General features: G+C 61.7%; 1 protein-coding gene and 1 long non-coding RNA gene across 5 annotated transcripts in view; one reads left to right on the top strand and one right to left on the bottom strand.

The window, feature by feature from the left end:
- SMG5 (SMG5 nonsense mediated mRNA decay factor) overlaps positions 1–19,469 on the bottom strand; it is a 23,505-nt gene that overhangs the window by 3,644 nt on the left and 392 nt on the right. For 2 of the 4 annotated variants that reach the window (XM_029935982.1, XM_029935981.1), the window contains exons 2-17: positions 15,817–15,915; positions 15,195–15,318; positions 14,720–14,876; positions 12,460–12,549; positions 11,456–11,545; positions 10,770–10,848; positions 8,802–8,927; positions 8,664–8,732; positions 8,357–8,565; positions 7,605–7,742; positions 6,898–7,473; positions 5,325–5,500; positions 4,559–4,634; positions 3,891–4,066; positions 2,792–2,950; positions 15–74 (exon numbers count right to left, since the gene is read on the bottom strand). In XM_029935982.1, the coding sequence (XP_029791842.1) occupies positions 15–74; positions 2,792–2,950; positions 3,891–4,066; positions 4,559–4,634; positions 5,325–5,500; positions 6,898–7,473; positions 7,605–7,742; positions 8,357–8,565; positions 8,664–8,732; positions 8,802–8,927; positions 10,770–10,848; positions 11,456–11,545; positions 12,460–12,549; positions 14,720–14,876; positions 15,195–15,318; positions 15,817–15,915 (2,404 nt within the window). Of the gene's footprint in view, positions 1–14; positions 75–2,791; positions 2,951–3,890; positions 4,067–4,558; positions 4,635–5,324; positions 5,501–6,897; positions 7,474–7,604; positions 7,743–8,356; positions 8,566–8,663; positions 8,733–8,801; positions 8,928–10,769; positions 10,849–11,455; positions 11,546–12,459; positions 12,550–14,719; positions 14,877–15,194; positions 15,354–15,816; positions 15,916–18,047; positions 18,269–19,469 lie in introns of those variants that run through there. The other 2 variants (XM_029935984.1, XM_029935983.1) reach the window with 2 other exon arrangements.
- On the top strand, positions 12,545–16,269 carry LOC115288568. The gene is made up of 3 exons (XR_003907099.1): positions 12,545–13,040; positions 13,592–13,665; positions 14,489–16,269. It is a non-coding gene; the product is annotated as an uncharacterized LOC115288568 (long non-coding RNA).

Below are 19,469 nucleotides of genomic sequence, written 5' to 3'. Positions count from 1 at the left end.
GCCCGGCGGCTCACCTGGAGGCGGAGCTGGGCCATGTCTCGCATCAGCCGGTTCCGGCGCGCTTCCTCCTGAGCCTACGAGGCAAAACCAGGTGCTCAGCTTGGGCCGAGGAGCTGGGCCCAGCCCCTTTCCCCAGAGACTGCGGAGTCTAATGGGTCGGCCGAGAGGAATCCCGGGGTCGGCGCCCTCGCCCCTGCTGAGTGAGGGCAAGAAGGCTCGGGAGAAAACCAGGCGCCCCGGGGAGGGAGCAGAACAGTGGGGGCTGCACAGGAGGTGCTCTCTCTGCGCCACTCCGTCCTGGGGCCGCCTCCTGTCACCACCCACCAACTTCCCGAAGCAGCGGCTCTTGCCCAGAGGGCCCTGCAGCCCCTCACAACCCGCCACCCCCTTCTGCACGGCCCCCAGCTTGGTACCAAGCCCCCGTCTGCCCGAGTCAGGAGGCTGCGCTGGCTGTGACCACCCCCTGAGCTCCCGCAGTCCCCGGTCCCCCGACGGCACGTCCTGCGTCTCTGCTGCGCGGCCCCACTCTAAGCTGGCTCCGCCCGCCCTGCCCGATCCAGTCCCCTGCCTACAACCAAAGCAGCGGTGTCAACGTCTGGTGCCACCGTGGTCCTGACGAAAACCCTCCGCGGCCCTGCTCGGGCTCCTGGAGGACGCCCAACTCCGTACCAGGGCCGCAGAGGAGGTTAGGGCTGGGGGCTTACCCTCAAAGGCACCGGGGAGAAGCCGCTGAAGGCTCCTTGCGCCGTCCTCGGGGCAGCGCGCCAAAACGTCCGCCTCGAGGGCGCCCCGGCGGCTCCGTCAGCTCAGCCTCTGGCTTCCGCTCAGGCCAGGGTCTCTCAGGACCCGCTTCCACCTCTCTGCCCCTTCCCTGCGCTCGCTCGCTCTCGCTCTCTCTAACACACATTAAAAAAACCACTCGGCTCTCTCTGCACGTGGCCAGCGGCTTGGTGGAGTCTGTGAACCCGAGCCGCAGCCCGTAATAAAGCCCTTTGCTTTTGCAGGCGTGAAAAAAAACCCGTTAACCTCCAACGTACAATCACATTCCAACCTGGACAACACGGCCAACACGCATCTGGACGGAGCCAAGACCTAAGTGACCATGCCCTTCAGAACCATCAAGGTCCAGAGCAGAGCGAGGACGCGTAAGAACCCGACACGTGGGTGCCGGAAAAGGAAACAGACGTCAGCGGAAGACTCGTGAAATCTGAATGAAATCTACGGTCAACAGTGTCGTCCGTCCTAACGTCTGTCCTGACGATGACACCGCAGAGCCCTGCGGTGAATGGCCCTGTCCAAGGTGCCCAGCGCGTCCCCTGGAGAGACTCTGGTGGCAGAAGAGAGGAGACACGCAGAGCCAGAGTGACAGCACCTTCCCACAGGTCCCGTGGTAGACTGGTGAGGGCGGGGAGCGCAGTCACTGTAGGAATCGAGCCCAGGAAAGAAGCGTTTAGGCTGGAATTAGAATCGTGACGCCCCACGCTCCAGAGGCGACTGGAGGCACTAAGGGGGCAGCGCAGGGGCCCCCCTGGGGCCAGGCGGCTCAGAGAGGTGGGCTTCCGCGTTCCTCGGGGAGAGCCGGCCGCTGACCTGGGCAGGTGCCAGAGCCCCGGGACAGAGCATGCCCGCTCCAGCCCCGCACGCTCCCTCTCGCATCACCCTGCCCCCTGGTGCCACACGCTGGGCGAGAACGGCACAGGGAGCAGCGTGTGCGGAGGGAGACGTCCCGGGGCGTGCACATCTGCGGCCAAGGCAGGGCCGGGTGCAGCTGCAGCAAGGCGGTGTGACCCGCTGTCCGGTGCCACACGAGAGGGGCTCTCCAGAACTCCCTGTCCCCAAGAAACCGTCTTTGGGAGCTCTAGACCACAGGAAACGCCTACAAACACTAACGTTTTTCAAGGCTGTGTCATTTCCCCCAGAACTATTTTTATAATTGTGTGTTTTCCTCTACAGAACAGCGGTAAAAGCCTCAACACAAGACTTGTTTTTAACAAAACGTGCTTACTCTTAACACAACAAAGGGAGCTTCTGGGGAGCCTCTGCCCCTTCCCAGCCAAGCGGAAAGTCTGCAGGAAGGGGCGCTCAGAGCTGCGGGAGGCCAAGGGCTGGGGAAAGAAAGGGCACGGTAGAGGGGACCGGCTTGGGACAAACAGGAGCCCCCCAGGCCTGCCGAGGCACGGGGGCCGGGCTTCAGTGTCAGGCCCGCCCCCACCCAGCGTGGGGGGGGGGGGGGCCGCTCCCTTGCTCACAGCAGCAAGCCCAGTGCTGGCAGGCGGACTCGCACAGGACGTGTGGCGCAGAGCAGACGCTCAGTGTGTGTGTGAGGGTGAATGAACATGACCCCGGCCCTGTTCTGTGCTGTGGGGCAGGGGTGGGGAACCCTGCAGGGCATCTGGTAGCCAGACCCGGCACTCCCTGCGCCCTGCAGTCCTCACCCCCTGAAGAGGAAGAAGGGTCAGCAGCGCTTGCTGGAGGAGGTGCATGGCCACCCTCTCTGTAGGACAACCCCGAAGGTCAATGCCACCAGTGCCACGGAACTGGGAGGGAAGCAGGCTTAGCAAGCTTAGGGAACTGGCTCAGCTCAGACCAGGAGCAGATGGACTTCGCCCTCAACCCCCAGGCGGCCTGGACACAGGCACCTCTCACTCCCCGCCCACAGGCCCGACCGGCAGTGCCCTCCCTGCGCACCCCCCCCACCGCCCCGTCCCCAGCCCCGCTCCGCACACTCTTCCCTGCGGTCCCCTCGCCTGGCTTCCCAGCGGGCCTGGCGGGAGCAGGTGGGCAGGCTCACCATGCGGATCTGGGCCTGGGCCTGCGGCAGCACGCCCTCCTGCTCGGACTGTGCGACGCTGAGGAAGATGCCAGCCTCCGTGCTGAACTGCAGGACTCCGCCCTGCAGGCGGGCGACGAAGTGGCCGAAGCTGCGGATGCAGCAGATGCGCACGACCACCTGAGGGGACATGGGGGGGGGTAGGCAGAGCAGGGCCCTGCAGCCACCCCCACCCCGCCCCAGCCCACAGGGGCTCCTGAGAAAGGCCTGTGGTCTGTGAGTGGGGGGTGGGAGCACTGAGCCCAGAGCCCCGGGGGCCAGAGCAGGGACTCCCGGAGGACGAGAACTGGGGAGCGCAGGAGGTAGGGGTGCGGCGCGGGGAACAGGAGGACCTGGGTGCTGATGCCACCTCCCTCCTCCGGGCCGGACGTGTGACACGAGGGCACTGGCTACATCGACATTTCCAATCTCGGTTTTTGGCGGGCAAAACAACGCTTCCCCCGCCGACAAAAACCTCCTCTACAGCCCTGACCACAGAATACCAAAGCCAGGTTTGCCGGCTGGAGAGCAAGCAAGAGGCTCGCCTGTGTGTGCGCGGGGGACGGTGGGAGGCCTGCTCACTTGGTTTTCCTCAGGTGTCCCCAGAGGGGCCCTGTGGGTCACCAGCCCGGGGAGCCTGGGGGGCTCGGCCACTTAAGAGTCCGACTTCGGCTCAGGTCACGATCTCACGGTTCGCGGATTCGAGCCCCGCGTCGGGCTCTGAGCGGACAGCTCAGAGCCTGGAGCTGCCCCAGATCCTGTGCCTCCCCCTCTCTGCCCTCCTCAGCCAGTGTGCACACGCTCTAATGAATGTTAACTAAACGAGAACAAAAAAGCACAACTGGCCTACGCGGGCGCCGCCCTCCCCCAACCCAGCCAGCGCCCGCTTCGGCTCTCTGCGAACGGGGCGCACGGTGGAGGGAGGCCCCTCGCCCCTGTGGACGAGCGTCCTGCCAAGGAGGAAAGGCGCTCGGTGGCTCCGCGGGAAGCCCGGCCGGCCCGGCCCACGGACGCTCTCCCTGCCCGGATTGGGGGGCGGCCTGCTTTGACGGAGCCTGAGCGTGAGAGACGCCGTCCTCACCTCCTCTAAGGCGCTGAGCAGGGGCCGGTCCGTGTCAAAGTTGAAGCGTCTGTGGGCGGCCCGCAGGGGAGGCAGGTTACGCAGGGCTGTGTCCTCTGGGAGCAGCAGGTTAGAGGGCAGGTCGGGCAGGTCACCACCTTTGAGAAGGTCCTGGACCTCGGGACACAGGGCCAGGCCTGGAGGAAAGAAGACAAGTGAGGCCCTACGGGAGCCCCCAGAGGGAGGACATGGCCTTTCCTCCGCTTGCGAACAGACGGACGGACACAAGGGCCCGTCCGCGCAGATCAGCAAGGCCAGAGCTGGGTGGGCAGGGGAGCAACGGGCTCAGATGGGGAAGGCTGCCTGGCAGCAGGGTGGACGTAGGGAGGGCACATCTCTCAGGTGAGGCCAGAGGCGGGGAGGGTGGGCCTGAGGCAGAGGCGGCACGGAAGGGTGAGCTCTGGAGGCAGAGGCGGACTCAGGGTCAGGCATGGGCACCAGCGACCAGGGCTGGCTCCCAGGCTCCTCCGGCGGCTCCCGCCCACCCCTGCCTTCCCCGGGGAGCATACTCCCTGGCCGGCCAAGGGGCAGCGTCAGGGGAAACCGGACACACCGACACCACAGTGGCCGCCGTGTCAGGGTGGCTGGGTCACTGCGCAGAGGGATGGGCTCTGCAGGGCCTCACTCACCAGACTCCCGGAGCTCCCCAGCGCCCGGCAGCAGGTTCAGCAGCACCGACAGGCGGTTCCACAGACTCTGGGAGCTCTGGGGAAAGCGGTGAGGGGCCTTCAGCGGGCAGGACGAGGCGAAAACGCTACACCTGCGGGTGTGGGCGATGGCCACAGGCCCGGCGGGAGCTGATGGGGCGGGAGGAGGGGCTCCCAGAAGACTCGGAAAACAGGGGGCTGATCCCACAAGGAATGAACTGCATCACCAGTTGCAGCTTTGATGCGGGGGCGGGCGGGGGGGGAACCACAGGAAGGACACTATGGGTCTCGGGAGCGGGAAGGGCTGACTGGTGGGGAGGCCCCTCTCCATCTTCGAGCCCCCACCTGCCCGTTCTGGACCCCCTGTCCCCGCCGTGACCACACCTGCCTCAATGACTAAGGCTGCTGAATGACCAGCTGCCAACAAACGTGAGCACACACCCAAGGGCGTGCCTGGCACCAACCCACGGGCCCTCCTCAGCCAAGGGGGCGCTGCCATCATAAAGCAACTCAGACCAAGGCTCAAGGCTCAAGGCACATTGAACCTGAAAAGGCGCCGCTACGGATGCAGAGCGGACTGGAAGCAGCTCTCACTTGCCCCGCCCAGAGAACTGGTGTCTGGGCCAGGCCGCGGCTAATCCTTTTCCCGTGCGGAGCGTCAGGGCCCAGCACAAAGCAGGTGCCCGGCAGGACCCTGCGCCATGCTGGAACCACGTGGGGCCCCCGCCCCCCACCCCCGGCGCCGCACCTGTGCACACACAACGATGAGCTCCGGGTTGGCCCGCAGCCAGTCCAGGAAGACCTTGACGGCGGGAAGCAGGCCTTCGGCCGCCAGCACCTGCAGCTTCTCCTGGACGCTGCGCTCGTGGCGACAGGAGCGCCCGCTGGACTCGCTGCCCTCCGACTCGGAGCCGTCCTCAGAGGCTGTGTGGGCACAGAGCCGGGTGAGCCACCGCCCGGTGCGGGGGGACACGCGCACCCTGGACCCTGCAGGACGGTTCTGACATGAAAGATGGGGAACTCACTAGACACTCTGGCTCGTTTTCCTACACCCGCTAACTGCTGGCCTTCAAGCAAGGAAACCGAGGCCTTTTAAAACCCACTTCTGATTCAAGCAAACCTGTGAGGGGTCCGCAGCGAGTCACTTGTGCGGTATTTATGAAGGACCGGCTCTGTGCCAGGAAGCAAGGCCCCCACTGCGGAGGGGGCCGCCGGGAGGGAGACAAGGCATGCAGCCCTGAACTCCCCGGCCCCCGGCTGTCCGAGCCCCAGCAGGCCCTGGGCCTCCGCACATCAGCCTCCTCGCTTCTCGGACCCGCTCCCTGAGCCCCCACCCCACCCCCAGGCGCAGCGCTCGGCTCTGAGCACACAACACGCCGAACCCAGACGGCCCTGCCCTCGAGAGGCTCGTGGTCAACAGCCAGCCTTAGCTGAGTGCGAGGCCGCAGAGGCCGCAGAGGCAGAGGCCCCAGGGCCCATGGGAGAAAATCTAACCTAGCCTTGGAAGGATCCTAGGCCGAGCGGTTTAAGGAAAAGCCAGGGAGCAGGTAAGAATGGGCCACGCGAGAGGCTCTGGGCAAGGGAGGAAAGTAGATTTCAGACCAAGGAAGCACCAGGCGCAGACGCCTGGAGGCAAGGAACAGCACTCAACACAGAGGACAGCTCCTCCCCTACCAGGCCGACTGTGAAAAGCAAACAAGATGACACCCAGGACCCCTGGGTGGCCCCGTCGGTTATGTGTCAGACTTCAGCTCACTTCATGCTATCGTGGTTCATGGGTTCGAGAGCCACATCGGGCTCTGTGGACTCTGCTGACAGCTTGGAGCCTGGAGCCTGGAGCCTGCTTTGGACTCTGTATCTCCCTCCCTCCCTCTCTCTGCCCTCCCCTGCACGAGCTCTCTCTTTCTCAAAAAAAATTTAAACGAGACAACACCCAACAACAGTCCAGCCCAGCGCCTGGCAGACATGCTCAGGAAATGCTCGCTGTTGCCAACTGGGCGCCCCTGTGCAGGGAAGACCCTGGGAGAGGGGCCACTGGAGCCGACTGCCCTGGTGGGACGCGGGCTGGCACCAGGGGGAGGCAGCAGCGGCCATGCGGGGAGCGATGCCTCGCACCCACAGGGCAGGGGAGTGGGAGGAGGGGAAGCCCACGAGACAGGCTGGGGGTGGGGGGTTGGGAGTGAGGAGCAAGCGGGAGCACGCCCCGGGACCGCACCACAGTCAGACGCAAGGCAGCGCGGCGGGGGGTGGGGACGGGGGCGCTCGCGGCAAGGGTGGTGGGGAGGTGCGGTCCAGGGCAGGACAGCGGGAGGCCCGGATACCTGGCTCCGAGGGCCGGTCCGCATCCCCGTTGACGCAGGGCCTCGGGCCGGCCGCAGCGCGGGGCTGCAGGAGCACGTTGCTGAAGGAGGGGGCCAGGCGGAAGCAGCGCTTGCTCTGGAACATCTGGGTAGACATGGCCTGCAGATTGCTGGCGATGCTGGCCTCGCTGGGACCCAGGGGGCCGCCGAGAGACTCGGGAGCCTCTGCCCTGGGCCGCGGGGGCTCCAGGGCTGGCGACCGGGGCCCCTCCTCATCCTCAATGTCTTCCAGGTCTGATCGGGACTCCTGGCTGTTCATTTCCGAGTCTGTCTCTGCATCAAAGGCCATCCCGCCACCGTCCAGACTCTTGTCCGAGCCGCTGTCCGAGCCCTCGCTGGCCCTGGCCGAGTCACGGCTTGAGTCCGACTCAAAGCCCTCGCTCAGGTCACTGTCATCCCCAGCTCTGGGTGCGTGGTGGCGGCGGCGGCGGAGGCAGGAGAGGCGGGAGAACTTCCGGCTCCTTCTGACCTCACTGGCTTGAGGGGCCGCGGGAGAGAGCTCAGGGCCCGGCGCCTCTTCCTTCTCCAAGGGCTCATCTGTGCAAAGACAACGGTCAGGTGGAGCCTCGGGACGCAGCGGGGCCCGGGAGTCCTAGGCGCCCTGTGACGCCGTCTCCCCAACACGCCCATCCCCGCTCCTCGCCCCCAGGTCCCCGGCCGCCCCACACCTGCGCCGTCACTCTGCAGCGCTGGCACGGGGTTCTCGCCCTCCTCCAGCTCTGCCTGCAGCCGCATGTTGACGTGATTGACGAGGTGAGAGAAGAGGGCCAGGGTGAAGGCGATGGCCGCGCTGTACTGCTTGGAGCCTAAAGCCAGGGGGGGCCAGGCATTAGGGCCAGGGGCTCTGAGGAGCTGCTGCCTGTGGTGCTAAGCCCATCGCCCATTCTCAACGCTTCCAAGGACCCAACAACCCCTCAAAGCCTCCTCTAAGGAGAATAGATTCCTCAGGTCTCAGCCTCCAGGATGTGCTGGCTCACTGTGTGCCTCCCCGCGCATGCACACCCTCTCGGGCACCCATACCCTCTCGGGCCACGCCATCGTCCCTGCCTCTGAGGCCCTCACACTGGCTCCTCCTTGCAGCCCGAGCACCTGCACACCCGACCCTGCCTCGCCCGCCTCCCAGGACTGCTGCACAGACACCCCTGCCAGGAAGCTCAGCAAAACTCACTGCCCGCCAGAGCAGGGCCTAAACCTGGTCTGCACCCTCAGCTCTGCGTTCCGTCCTCATGTCCTGCCCGGGCGTGGCCGAGATGGCGTCTGGGGGCGGGGGGCGACGTGTGGCTGCCTCTGTCCATTCAGGGCAACTTCCGGGCAGGCTTCCTTGCCCCCCACGCTCCCACAGCCAAGCAGGGACACAGGCGGGGACGGCACTGCTCGTAGGAGGAAGTGTGTGACTGCGGAGCTGCGGGACGCCGGTCACCTGCTCTCTTCAGGCTGTGCACGCCCATGAGGCAGATGGCGCCCATCTGGAAGACGAGCAGGTCCGGGAGGAAGGCGTAGCCGCCCTCGTAGTCCTCCTCACCCTCGCTGGCCAGGCTGAGGCCGGGCGACGCCGGCAGGTAGAAGAGGCACAGGTTGAAGTCCTCCAGGACCGACTGGCAGAGCGAGGTCAGCTCTGAGTCCACCGGGCTGCAGGAGTGCCAGGGAGGTCAGAGACGCGGCCCAGGGCGGGCACGAAGAGCTGGGGACCTGGAGGACTGGGAGCGAGCCGGCCCTCGTGCACTCACCTGCTCCTGGGCTGCAGGAGGCTTTGCAGGTACATAAAGTTCACCAGCAACCTCTTAATGTCTTTGCATCTGCAAGGAGAGGAGCCCCAGGTAAGCGGCCAGCAGCCGCGGCCCCCCCGGCCCGCGCGCCCCACTCACCGCTTCTTGCTGGGGGAGAGCTTGCGGGGCTCACACTTCTTCAGCTGCTGGTACATTCTGGCCGCCTTGTCATACAGCCGCTTGAGGTTCCCGTACGCCCCCTCAAAGGACACTTCCGACTGGATGCTGCAGGAGGCGGCGGTAAGCCATGGGGTCTTGGGGGGGTGGGGGTGGGGGGCGGATCTGCTGGGGCTTTAGGGAACAACGCTTCTAGCAAATCCGAGCTGCCCCAAGCCTCCCCTCCCATGGACAAGCTCAGGGTGAAGGCCGTCTTCCCAGATGGATCAGAGTAACATCAATGCCTCCGTTTCCTCTCTACCCAGAAGTGAAATAATCCTACTCTGTCACAACAGAGCATGTCACAACACGCAGCAGTCACCCAGCGGCGACCAAGCACAAGGGTGTTTACACACACCACTTCCGTCCTCACGACAGCTGGCGAGGTGTGCCCCCTACGCATCAGGCACACACCCGTCACCGCACAGACTCGCAAGAAGCCGGAGCCGAAGGAACCAGAAAGTGACCAAGGCCACATGGCTACCGCTTGGTGGAGCAGAGCCTCGAACCCAAACCTGCCTCACTGCAGAGTCTACAACACCAACCGTTCCTCATGTCTTTTCTGGGGAAAAACCTTTTCATCATAAAGAGCAAGGTACAGAAAAGAATAAAGACGTGCTCGGGAATAAGCAGTAGCCACAAATTCTCTGACCCTCCTTTCCAGTGACTTGTGGGTTTCCTGTCTGCTTCCCTTTAACAGGGGACCAGGGAGAGAGGACTATGCAATACAGCCGCTCTGACCCACTGTTGGGAGCCCTGAGCTGCCGGAAGTGACCACACAGCTGGTGGGGGGGGGGCGGGGAGATGAGCCTTTCTTCGGACGCATCAGCCCTCCAGGTCAGCTGAACACCCGTGACTGATCCCAGACAAGGCCACCAGGGGAAAATCTGCCCAGCGAGCCCTGCCCACAGGCCTGACCCAGGCACAGCGAGACCTAAGTGCTGTCACAGGGCAGGACCGCAGTGAGCACCTCCCCACCCGGATGTGCTGGGCTCTCTTTGGCAGTAACTCACCCTAAATCATGCCCATAAGTATGATGGGAGGGCAAGGACAAGGGGGCACTCCCTGGAGGGCGTGTGAGGAACGGACAAGCTGCAATGGAAGGCTACAAACCCGGTAACTGTATTTAAGAATGAACACACTGGCGGGGAGGGGGGGGTCCAGAAAAGGAGGCGGGCACCTCAAGAGTAAACACTTCGATGAGACAAGGGAACAGCTGACAGCTGTCCTGGGCCAGGTGAGCCAAGGATCGTGACACGTGGACTTACAAGGTAAATCTTACTTTATACTTGAGGATTTGAGCAGTAAAGTTAAGAAGACCACTTCATCCCCTCTGCCTTGGAGCCCGGTTTATATCAGCCTGTCCCACACGTGACTGGCTGCTGAAATAGGTGGTCCTGATGGGCAGTGGTGGGTGAGTGCCAGCCAGTTTAGGTCCGACAACAGCCTGGTCGGTGGCACCCCGCGTGCCTGGCCCCACCCAGCTATGCCGACTCAGCAGACTGCCCAGCCGAGTCCGGGCACCTGGGAACAACGTTGCTTATCCTGAGAGCAGAGTGTCAGCCCCAAGGAGGCAGTGAGCAGCCCTAACCCTAACCCACTGTCATCAGGTCACCGAGACACTGAAACTCTATAGTTCCTTAGTTCTTGTCATCTGCTACTTTGATAGGCAGCGACTCTGGCTGCCGCAGGTCCTACAAACCCGGGCGGACGTGTGAAAAGTCGAGGGGCTGCGTCAGGGAGCCCCCCACAGGAGGGACCCCTTGGCCTCAGCTTCCCTATGTCAGCCCAGAGCTAGAAAAGGGAAGGGAGAAGGCAGAGCAGGAAAGGGGCGGACAGGAGAGCCGGGCCAGGTGGAGGGCTGGGGCGGACGGGAGAGCCAGGCCGGGCGGAGGGCTGGCGGATACTCACCAGCGCAGGTAGCAATACATGGCTTCCACATTATAGTACTTGCTGCCCGCGAGCGTGCCCAGCTGGTTGAAGGGCATTCCTGGAGAGAGAGAGGTCACGCAGTCTGCGGGCACAACACTTCCCCAAGGCTGCCAGGACCCACGAAGCCTCAGAGAGCTCGGGGGAGAATGCCGGGTCCCGGCGATCAGCCGAGGGGCCCTCCACGCCTCCAGGCGGTCACCGACCGCAGACTCCCGGCCTAGCAGTTCCGGCCCGCCGGGGAGGTCAGTGCCCGGGGGGTGTCAGCCCCTCGGTGGAAGCTCTTCCCAGGCTGACGGGATGTCACGGAGCCCCACCCTCTGCCCTCGCTCGGGTCCTCACCACAGAGCTCTCCTGCCTACGAGCTACTCCTCACCTCCCCCTGTAATGGAGCCTCAGCTCTCCCTGCCTGTGCCTCCCGAGGCACAAACAGCTGAAGGGGAGTTTCTTCTTTCCACAGGGACCTCAGGGACAGAGGGGCCACCTTCTCATCCTTCCCCTCTGCCTCCCTCCTCAGAGCGAGTGTGCATTATGAGGGGATACTGTGAAACGAGTGGAAGTGTGGCGGAACCGAGCTCGGGCCCCGAGGCAGCCTGCCGCCACCGCGGCTTGGTCTTGCCCTTGGAAAATGCAGCTGGGAGGGGGGCCCAGGCAGGGGGGCCACTTACCAATCTGGGGGGCTACCGACAGGGCCTGGTAGTAAAATCTCTCAGCTAGCAGCTCGGTGTCTACGCCGGCTAACTCATTCTGATACCGTGCTGCAGGAGAGAGGAGAAAATGCCATGAAGCCGTGGCTCAGAAAGACGTCCCCTCGTCCGGGCGTCCCCTCCGTGCGGCTGTGGCGGGAGCCTGGGAGGAAGACATGTGAGCCGGGAGGCCGGCTGCTGGGGCTCAGGCCACGGTCTGAACTTGGCGGGACTACGGGCAAGTTTTCAGCTCTGTCTTCCTTGCTGGTAGCTTCAAAATGTGTTTATAACAGGCTCTTGATCACCTATCCCCAAGGAAGGGACCCACAGCAGATGTAACTGCTTGGAAAGACTCTGATATTTGGTTCCAGAATGCAACTGGGCATTCCTGTCCAGTCATGTCCAGGCCTTACTAAGGACACCCAGTCCATCTAAGCAGAGGACTCGCCCTGTGCACACGGCGTTATCAGGGGTCCCAGAGAGGGGTGGGACCAAGGAGACAGGGAGCCTCAGGCAATAAAAGATAATCAACAGCCACCCACCAATGGCCTAATGAGGAACCTTCAGCTGCCAGGACTAGAGGGCCAGGGGCCATCAAACAAGAGAGCACTTTTCTATTGGGAGAAACATCTGTTGGGGAGGTAAGTCCCCCATGAGGTCTAATTTCAACTCCTCTAGGAGTCCATCAAGACAAAAGAAAAGCCCAAAGGACAAAAGCATCGAATTAAAACCTTCCTAACCCACTACTGAAACCGAGATACCACCTGGACTTTCTGAATGTTCATTTTCCTTCTTCCGTGTTCACGGAACCTTTCTGACTCACGGAAGGGCAGCGGAAAGAAGGGAACGGCGTACAGCTGGAGGGGAGAGTCAGTGGCCAAAGCAGCCCCTGCTCTCCGCGCCCGTCGACAGAGGTGCCCACACATGACGCAGCTTTCTGCCTGTCCCGGAGCCCAGAACAGAAAAGACGAAGTTCGGGTTCTTACACAAGTCCCCCAGGTACATGAGGCATCGGTGGCACGCCATCTGTGCCCAGTCCATCTCCTTCCCCGAGGCAGATACTGGCTTCTTACATCCTGAGAAAAACAGACAGACAGACTCAGAAGCCTACTCCCCTGCCTCCTACCTGAAGGGAAACACCCCTCCTGGCAGAAAAAGAAGGTCAAGAAGCCTCCGCTAATCTTGAAAACGCCGTGCCACGGGACAGACAGACACTCGTCCAGGACACAGAGGCTGACCGGCGGGTAATTCACAGGAAAACTCGAGCCAGAGGGGAGGGGACGGGCTAGGGTCCTCAAGCCAGGATAGTCCCTGGGGGAAGGCTACGTGAAAAGTCATCACAGGAAGGCTTCTAGAAAGGAGTAAGAGGTGAAGCTCTAGTGTCAGGACAGTCTTCGGTGCCCCAGGTGGAAAGGGTGACACAAAGCTGAAAGGTCTGTGTACAGACAGGAGACCTGCGCAGGAAGAATGGCCTGAATGAGGCCAAGGTCAGTGCTCCTGGCTTCCACCCAGGGGAGGCGGCCCACCAAGGAGGCTGCCCCCTGGACAGTCCGCCTGCAGAGAACAGGTAAGCCTGCCTTGCATGAGGACAGGCATGGCCATTGCTCTGTGTGCCTGGCTCTCATCCCCCCTCCCCCATGTGCCGGGCTCTCAGCCCGCCTCCATGTAATGGGCTCTCATCCCCCCTCCCCCCATGTGATGGGCTCCCCTCCCCCCCTACCCCAGGTGCCAGACTCTCAGCCCCCCTCCCCCATGTGCCGGGCTCTCACCCCCCTCCCCCATGTGCTGGGCTCTCACCCCCCTCCCCCACGTGCCGGGCTCTCATGCCCCGCCCCCAGCAGAGGTGTAACTCAGTTCGGAGAGCCTGAGCCCTTCAGGAGGCAGCTTTCCTATGTGACAGGAACTGGGTCGACCTCACCCACCCCCGGCAACCCCAGGAGGCGGCCGCTCTCTCGGCTCCCTCCTGACAGTCAAGGAGAGCCGTCACACGGCAGGGAAGCGGCAGAGCCAGGATTCACAAGGCACACTGGCTCCAGGCCCGTCCCCTCGTCCACGCCAGCTCGCAGCCACTCTGCTGCTGTGACTCCCATTTGAAAAGCCCTTCCTTGTGTTTTCTAGACTCCTCTTATCTGTTTGAATGCGAAAACATCAATGGGGAGGAAAACGGGAGTTTGGGGAACTGACCCTTTGAGGTAAGGGTTTTTCGCCTTTTCCTGGACTAAGGACCCTCCTGGCCATCTGCTACAGGCCTGCGAGGGCAGTCTTAGCTTATGTTGTTTTGTTTTTATTTCTTAAAGTGTATTTCATGAGAAAGAGCAAGCAGGGGAAGGGCAGGGAGAGAGGGAGGGAGAGAGGGAGGGAGAGAGAGAGGGAGGGAGGGAGGGAAGGAAGGAAGGAGGGAGGCGGGGAGACAGAGACAGAGAGAGAGAGAGAATCCCAAGCACTGTCAGCTCAGAGCCTGACATGGGGCTCGAACTCATGAACCGTGAGATCATGACCTGACCCGAAATCAAGAGTCAGACGCTTAACCAACTGAGCCACCCAAGTGCCCTTTGGTTTCTTTTTAAGTAATGTTTTGTTAATGCACCAAGTTCGATGCTGGGCTTCTGATGGGGGAGTGCCGCCATGTGGTGGGGACATAGGCTGGGACCTGGAGTGGGCAGCAGGGCAGGGGAAGGGGTGTGGGGGGCAAGAGGCTCCTGGGAGGAGCGGGGGAGGGGAGGCGTGCAGAGGGCAGCCCGACTGCAGAGGAGGAGGCAAGGCGCGGCCGCCAGCCCCTTGGGCAGGCACACGGAGACAGGCACCCCTGGTAGGAGCGTCCAGGAGCCCCAGACATTTCTAGAACTTTCAGTACTTGCAAAAACCCTGGGAGACAATCTCTGGCGTTAAAAGAAAGAGCACCTGGGCATCAGGCGGGCTCAGTCCGTCGAGCGTGCAGCTCTTGATCTCAGGGTCCTGAGCTTGAGCCCCACGCCGGTCCTGGCAGTTAAATGAATAGAGCCAACCCTGCTCTAGGGGGTTCCATCCCTCCCTCCCTCCGACTACAGCTCCGTCTACAATCCCAGAACAGAAGAAACCTTTCTCTTCCCTCAACATCGTCACCCTACATCACGTGCTTGCTTGGATGAACCCAAACTCCACGAGCCACGTGCGGGTCTTGCTAGACTCCCCCGACCCAGCAGAACACGGCGGCCAGAGCTAGAGGCGGAGCCTTGCCCCTCGAGCCCACTGGCAGACGTCACTGACCTATGAGGGGGTCGGTGACGTGGGTCCAGTCGATGCAGCACTGCAGCTCCAGCTGGTAGTGGGACTGGATATAGAGAAGCAGGTGCTGGTAGAAGCCAATCCCCGCAACCAGGTGTGTCCTGTAAGCGCACTCCAAGGTGCTGCGGCTGTGGATGTGCTGGGCGTCGGGAAAGGGAAGGGCTGGCTAAGCAAGCCGCTCAGAGGACGGCCCCCTCCTGCACGAGGAACTTCTGTTCTCGGCTCGAACCGCGTCCACACCTCTCGCTCACGAGCTACCCCACACCCACTTCTCCGGCCGGACCGCCTGGGGCGAGGCGCCTCCCCTCCCCCTCCAGATTACACCGGACGCCCTCCCTCCTCTCTGCCTTGGCTCCTCTTTCTCCAGCCATGTCCTGGCCCACTTTCTGGCTGCTGCTTCCCTTCTTGGCCTCCTCTTCAGACACATCTCGTCTCAAGATCTAGGACGTCCCCTTACCTTCTTGTTGGTCTTGATGAGCTGAATGACTTCGTAGTACACCTTTCTCCACAGCAGCTCTTCAGCCTTCCTCCCATAGTCCACTGGGTGCAGGAACATTAGCTTGACGCAGAGCTCACGCAGCCTGAGGGCACAGACAGGCACAAGACACTGACCGCCCTGGGTGGAGAGAGGAGGCCTTTGCCAACACCTGACCGACACATCCCTGTGCCTCCTGACAGACACCCAGGGTCCGTCTGCATGACCCAGGACAAACCCGGGTCTGCGGGGCAAGGGGGGGCCCCAAGGGACAGAGGCAGGAGCAGGAAGAACTTCAGTAATCATCTTTTTCCCTGCAGACTTCTCTTTTTTCTGCCTTTTTACCCATCTTTCTTTCCTGTCATTAAGCTGCACGGCCAGCTGCCCCAACACAAATGCCATCCGTATGGCCCTGTTAGATGCAGGGGCTTCACGGAGAACTAGGGGCCCCCATGTCTTTGTCCAGAAAGGCCACAGCTCCCAGCCCATTATTCTACCGCGAGGTCAGGAGGTAAGAGGCTGGGTGCCTGTTTATACGCCACGGTTCCAGGCGGGCAGGGGGACAGAACCGTCAGCATCTGCGGTTCTGCAGCCTCCAGCTTACTTGTTCCTCAGGCTGATGTTCTCCGGTTTGAACACTTCTTGATAAGCAGTTTTGTTGCAAAGGATGAGGTCAAGTCGATGCACAGCCTCCACCACAGCCCTGGAGGGAAACACAGGCACATGGTCCCTGAGCCATGCGCGTGTCCACGCCAGCTGGGCCGCTGATCCAGAGGACGACAGAGTTAGGGGCAGGGGGTGGGCAGGCTGCAGGCGGGGCCGCACAAAATGAGATGAACACAGTCTCCCTCTCTACATAACAGCCCCTACCCCAGGGGACGTCTGGCAGCAGCAGACATTTCTCAGGGACTCTCCTGCGGCAGGGGTTTGAGGGCATGGGAGGAGTTGCTACTGGCATTTAGCAGGTGCTGCGACCCCCCGACGATTCACAGGACAGCCACCGCAGTAACCGCCCAGCCCCAAAGGTCAACAGTGTCAAAGCAGAGAAACCCTGTGATGTAAGAAGTAGACTTTTTTAAATAAATGTTTTTTTTATTTTTTAACATTTATTCGTTTATGTGGGGGTGGGGGGACAGAGCTTGAGTAGAGGAGGGATAGAGAGAGAAGGAGACACAGAATCTGAGGCAGACTCCAGGCTCAGAGCTGCCAGCCTGACACGGGGCTCGAACTCACGAACTGCAAGATCATAACCTGAGCTAAAGTCAGACACTTAACAGACTGAGCCACCCAGGCGCCCCCTATATATATATATTTTTTTTTACATGTATTTTTGAGAGGGAGAGAGAAACAGAGCACAAGTGGGGGAGGGGCAGAGAGAGAGAGGGAAACACAGAATAGGAAGCAGGTTCCAGGCTCTGAGCTGTCAGCACAGAGCCCGACGTGGGACTCGAATCCACAGACCGTGGATCATGACCTGAGCCAAAGTCAGACGCTTAACCAACTGACACACCCAGGCGCCCTAGAAGGTAGACTCTCTTAATGCAAAGAGCCTACGCTGTGATAGGCAGGAAATCTAGAGTTTGATCCCTGGCTGTGTCTTTCTAACGCTCTGTAACTTTGTGTAAATTACCTAACTTCTTTGAGCCTTACTTGCCACATCCATAAAAAATAGACCCTGGTAGCAGCCACTTGGCGGACTGTCAGAACTCTGAAAGAACTGATATATGACATTGATACATGATGGGCGTTCAATAAGTAATGGTGGAATGAATTGTGCAAGGATTTATTAACTCTGACATAAAGGAAATGCATTCCTAGCAAAAATTCTATTTTTGAAATCATGGGATATAGGAAAATGGTGGCGGGGGTGGGGAGTGGGGACTGAGCTATTTAGTCCTGGATTCTGCTGAAGGAATTCTCTGATAGTAGGGCGCAGGCTCTGGGTTCTGGGCGAATATCTAGCTTCCTTAGGTCCCAGTTCTCCCACCCGCAAAACGGAAGTAATATCGCCTACTCTGTGGGAGTTAAATGAGCTAATACACAAAGCACTCACACCTGCGCCTCACTCGTGGGAAGTCTCCAGGAAGTGTAGTTTCCACCTTTCTTGCTATAGGGCGAAGGAGACTCCAGACCCGAAGAACAAGAACAAGGAAACTCTGCAGTGGATGGCTAAGCAGTGCCAAAGGGAGGGGTCATCTCCAGAAGAGCGAGACCCAGAGGGTGACTGACAGCTGCCGTGAGAACGGGGGAAATCAGACATAGCTCTGGGCACAAAAGCAACCAAAAAGAGCGAGACTGATGATTCCCCAAACAGTCCAAGACTGTTTCGGAATACGTGCTCCCAGGCGGCGGGCACGGCAGGATGGTGCCTGGGGTGGGGGGGCTCAGGTGGCTGAGCGCTCACGGCCGCCTGGCATAGGGCACGGTGACCGCCAGGGGTGTGGGTGGGACAGGGACCTAGGCCTTATCAGCAAACCCTAGAGCTCAGCATTTCTCCAAACACCTTCCGGGCCCGGAGATGGGAGCCAAGCCTTTTTAGCCAGCCTGGCCCTCGATGCCAGGGGTGTGATTTACTCTGTGCCAGCGTAGCTCCCCAGGGCAGGGCTTTCTCACGTCAGTACTGTGCACGGATCTAAGGAGCATGTGCATACGTCATTATGGACGGGCTCCAGAGTTCCCCTTAGAGTCTCAATGCAACAAAAGGCTAATAACCATTACTTTAAGAAGTTCCAATTGCAAATTCCTTTTTTAGAAAGTAATCTCTATGCCCAACGTGGGGCTCCAACTCCCGACCCCAAGATCGAGAGTCAGTTCATCGGCCGAGCTCACTGGTACCTGTGACCCTTCCAGCATGCCTTCTGCTGCTGCCCGTTCTCCTGGAGGGCTTTAAGACCCTCCAGAATCGCACTTCTGTAAGCAGACTGCGGCGACTTCCCAAAATCGACGCTCAGAGTGGCAGTTTCACAGTCTGCCGGCACATTCGTCTTGGGCAGAGAAGTCTGAGTCTCATCCCCCAGGTCCTTCCAGCACTCACGGCCTGCTGCCTCACACTGATCTCCACCTGCTCGAGGCCACGAACGCACAATCACAGGCAGCGGTGCCCGTGTGAACACACTCTGCACGTGCAAACGCATCACCCTGGGCCAGTCAGCGCTTCGAGGGAAAGGGCCAGTACGGAGAGTGATCCCAATGGTGACCACGGCTATCACCGAAAGCTGGGGACGGGGAAGGGGTCTTGCAGCAGGGCCCACGCTCCGTCTGACAGGTAGCATGACAAGGCACACGGGCCGGCCCCAGCCAAGTCCCTGCCTGCCCTGAGACGGCTGGGGGCAGCCAGCGGGGGGAGCCCAGGGGCCGCTGCATCGGGCCACTTGTCTATTTCTGGAGCAGCCTGGTCCCCTCTACCTTCCCAGGCCAAGCAGGCAGGATGCCCACTGCAGGAGGAAAGACAGCTTGCTCTCCACTCCCCGCCAGGATGGCCCCCTGCTCTGGGGGTGGTCCTTGCCCCCAAACACCCCTGTTCTGCAGAGCCCGAGGTGCATGGAAAGCCCAAACCCTGCTCCCCACTAGAAAGCACAAAACTCAACTTAATCCCACTCTCCAGCTCTGGAGCCCATGTTCCAGCTGCGCTGCCCCCCCCCCAGACCCCCAATCCTTGACCCTGGGTGGGAAGAACTCATGCGGGCCTGTTCCCAACAGAGGGACAGGGCTAAGGCGTCCCGGGGAGTGCGAGTGGCGCTGGGGAAATCAGAACCCGACAATGGAAGCTGCCTGGCAGACGCTGTAGTCATGAGGCCGCGGAGAAGCAGGACTCAGGATCAGGAGTCCCCGGGTGCCCTGAAACGGGCTCCCATGACCTAAGGACACTCTGGACTCCAAGCCTTTCGCGGCCCTTCCAGGCCAACACAACGAGCCTTCGGCCTCTTTTCATTCAAACTCGCCCAAAATTGGAGGCACGGGGGGCTTCAGAGCGCATCCCACCCCGGCCCGTCCTCTGCGGCAGGCGGACAGCGAGGCCCAAGGTCACACAGCGAGCGGCGGAGCGAGGACCCGCGCCCGGACCCGCGGATTCCTGCCCAGGGCCGTCCCCTCGGCGTCCTGCGGGGTTCGAGGCGCCACTCCCTTCCGGGTTGGCTGCGTCGGCGCCCCTCCCTCACCTCCCGACCCGGCCTCCCGCCGCCCAGCCGCCGGCCCGAGGCTCCCGACCAGTGGCCCGGTCCACGTGCTTCCCGGGCCGCCCGCCCCCGGCCCCGACCC

The sequence above is a fragment of the Suricata suricatta genome, chromosome 3, assembly GCF_006229205.1.
Source record: "Suricata suricatta isolate VVHF042 chromosome 3, meerkat_22Aug2017_6uvM2_HiC, whole genome shotgun sequence".
NCBI classification, from domain to species: Eukaryota; Metazoa; Chordata; class Mammalia; order Carnivora; family Herpestidae; genus Suricata; species Suricata suricatta.
This window is presented reverse-complemented; position numbering and strand designations above follow the sequence as displayed.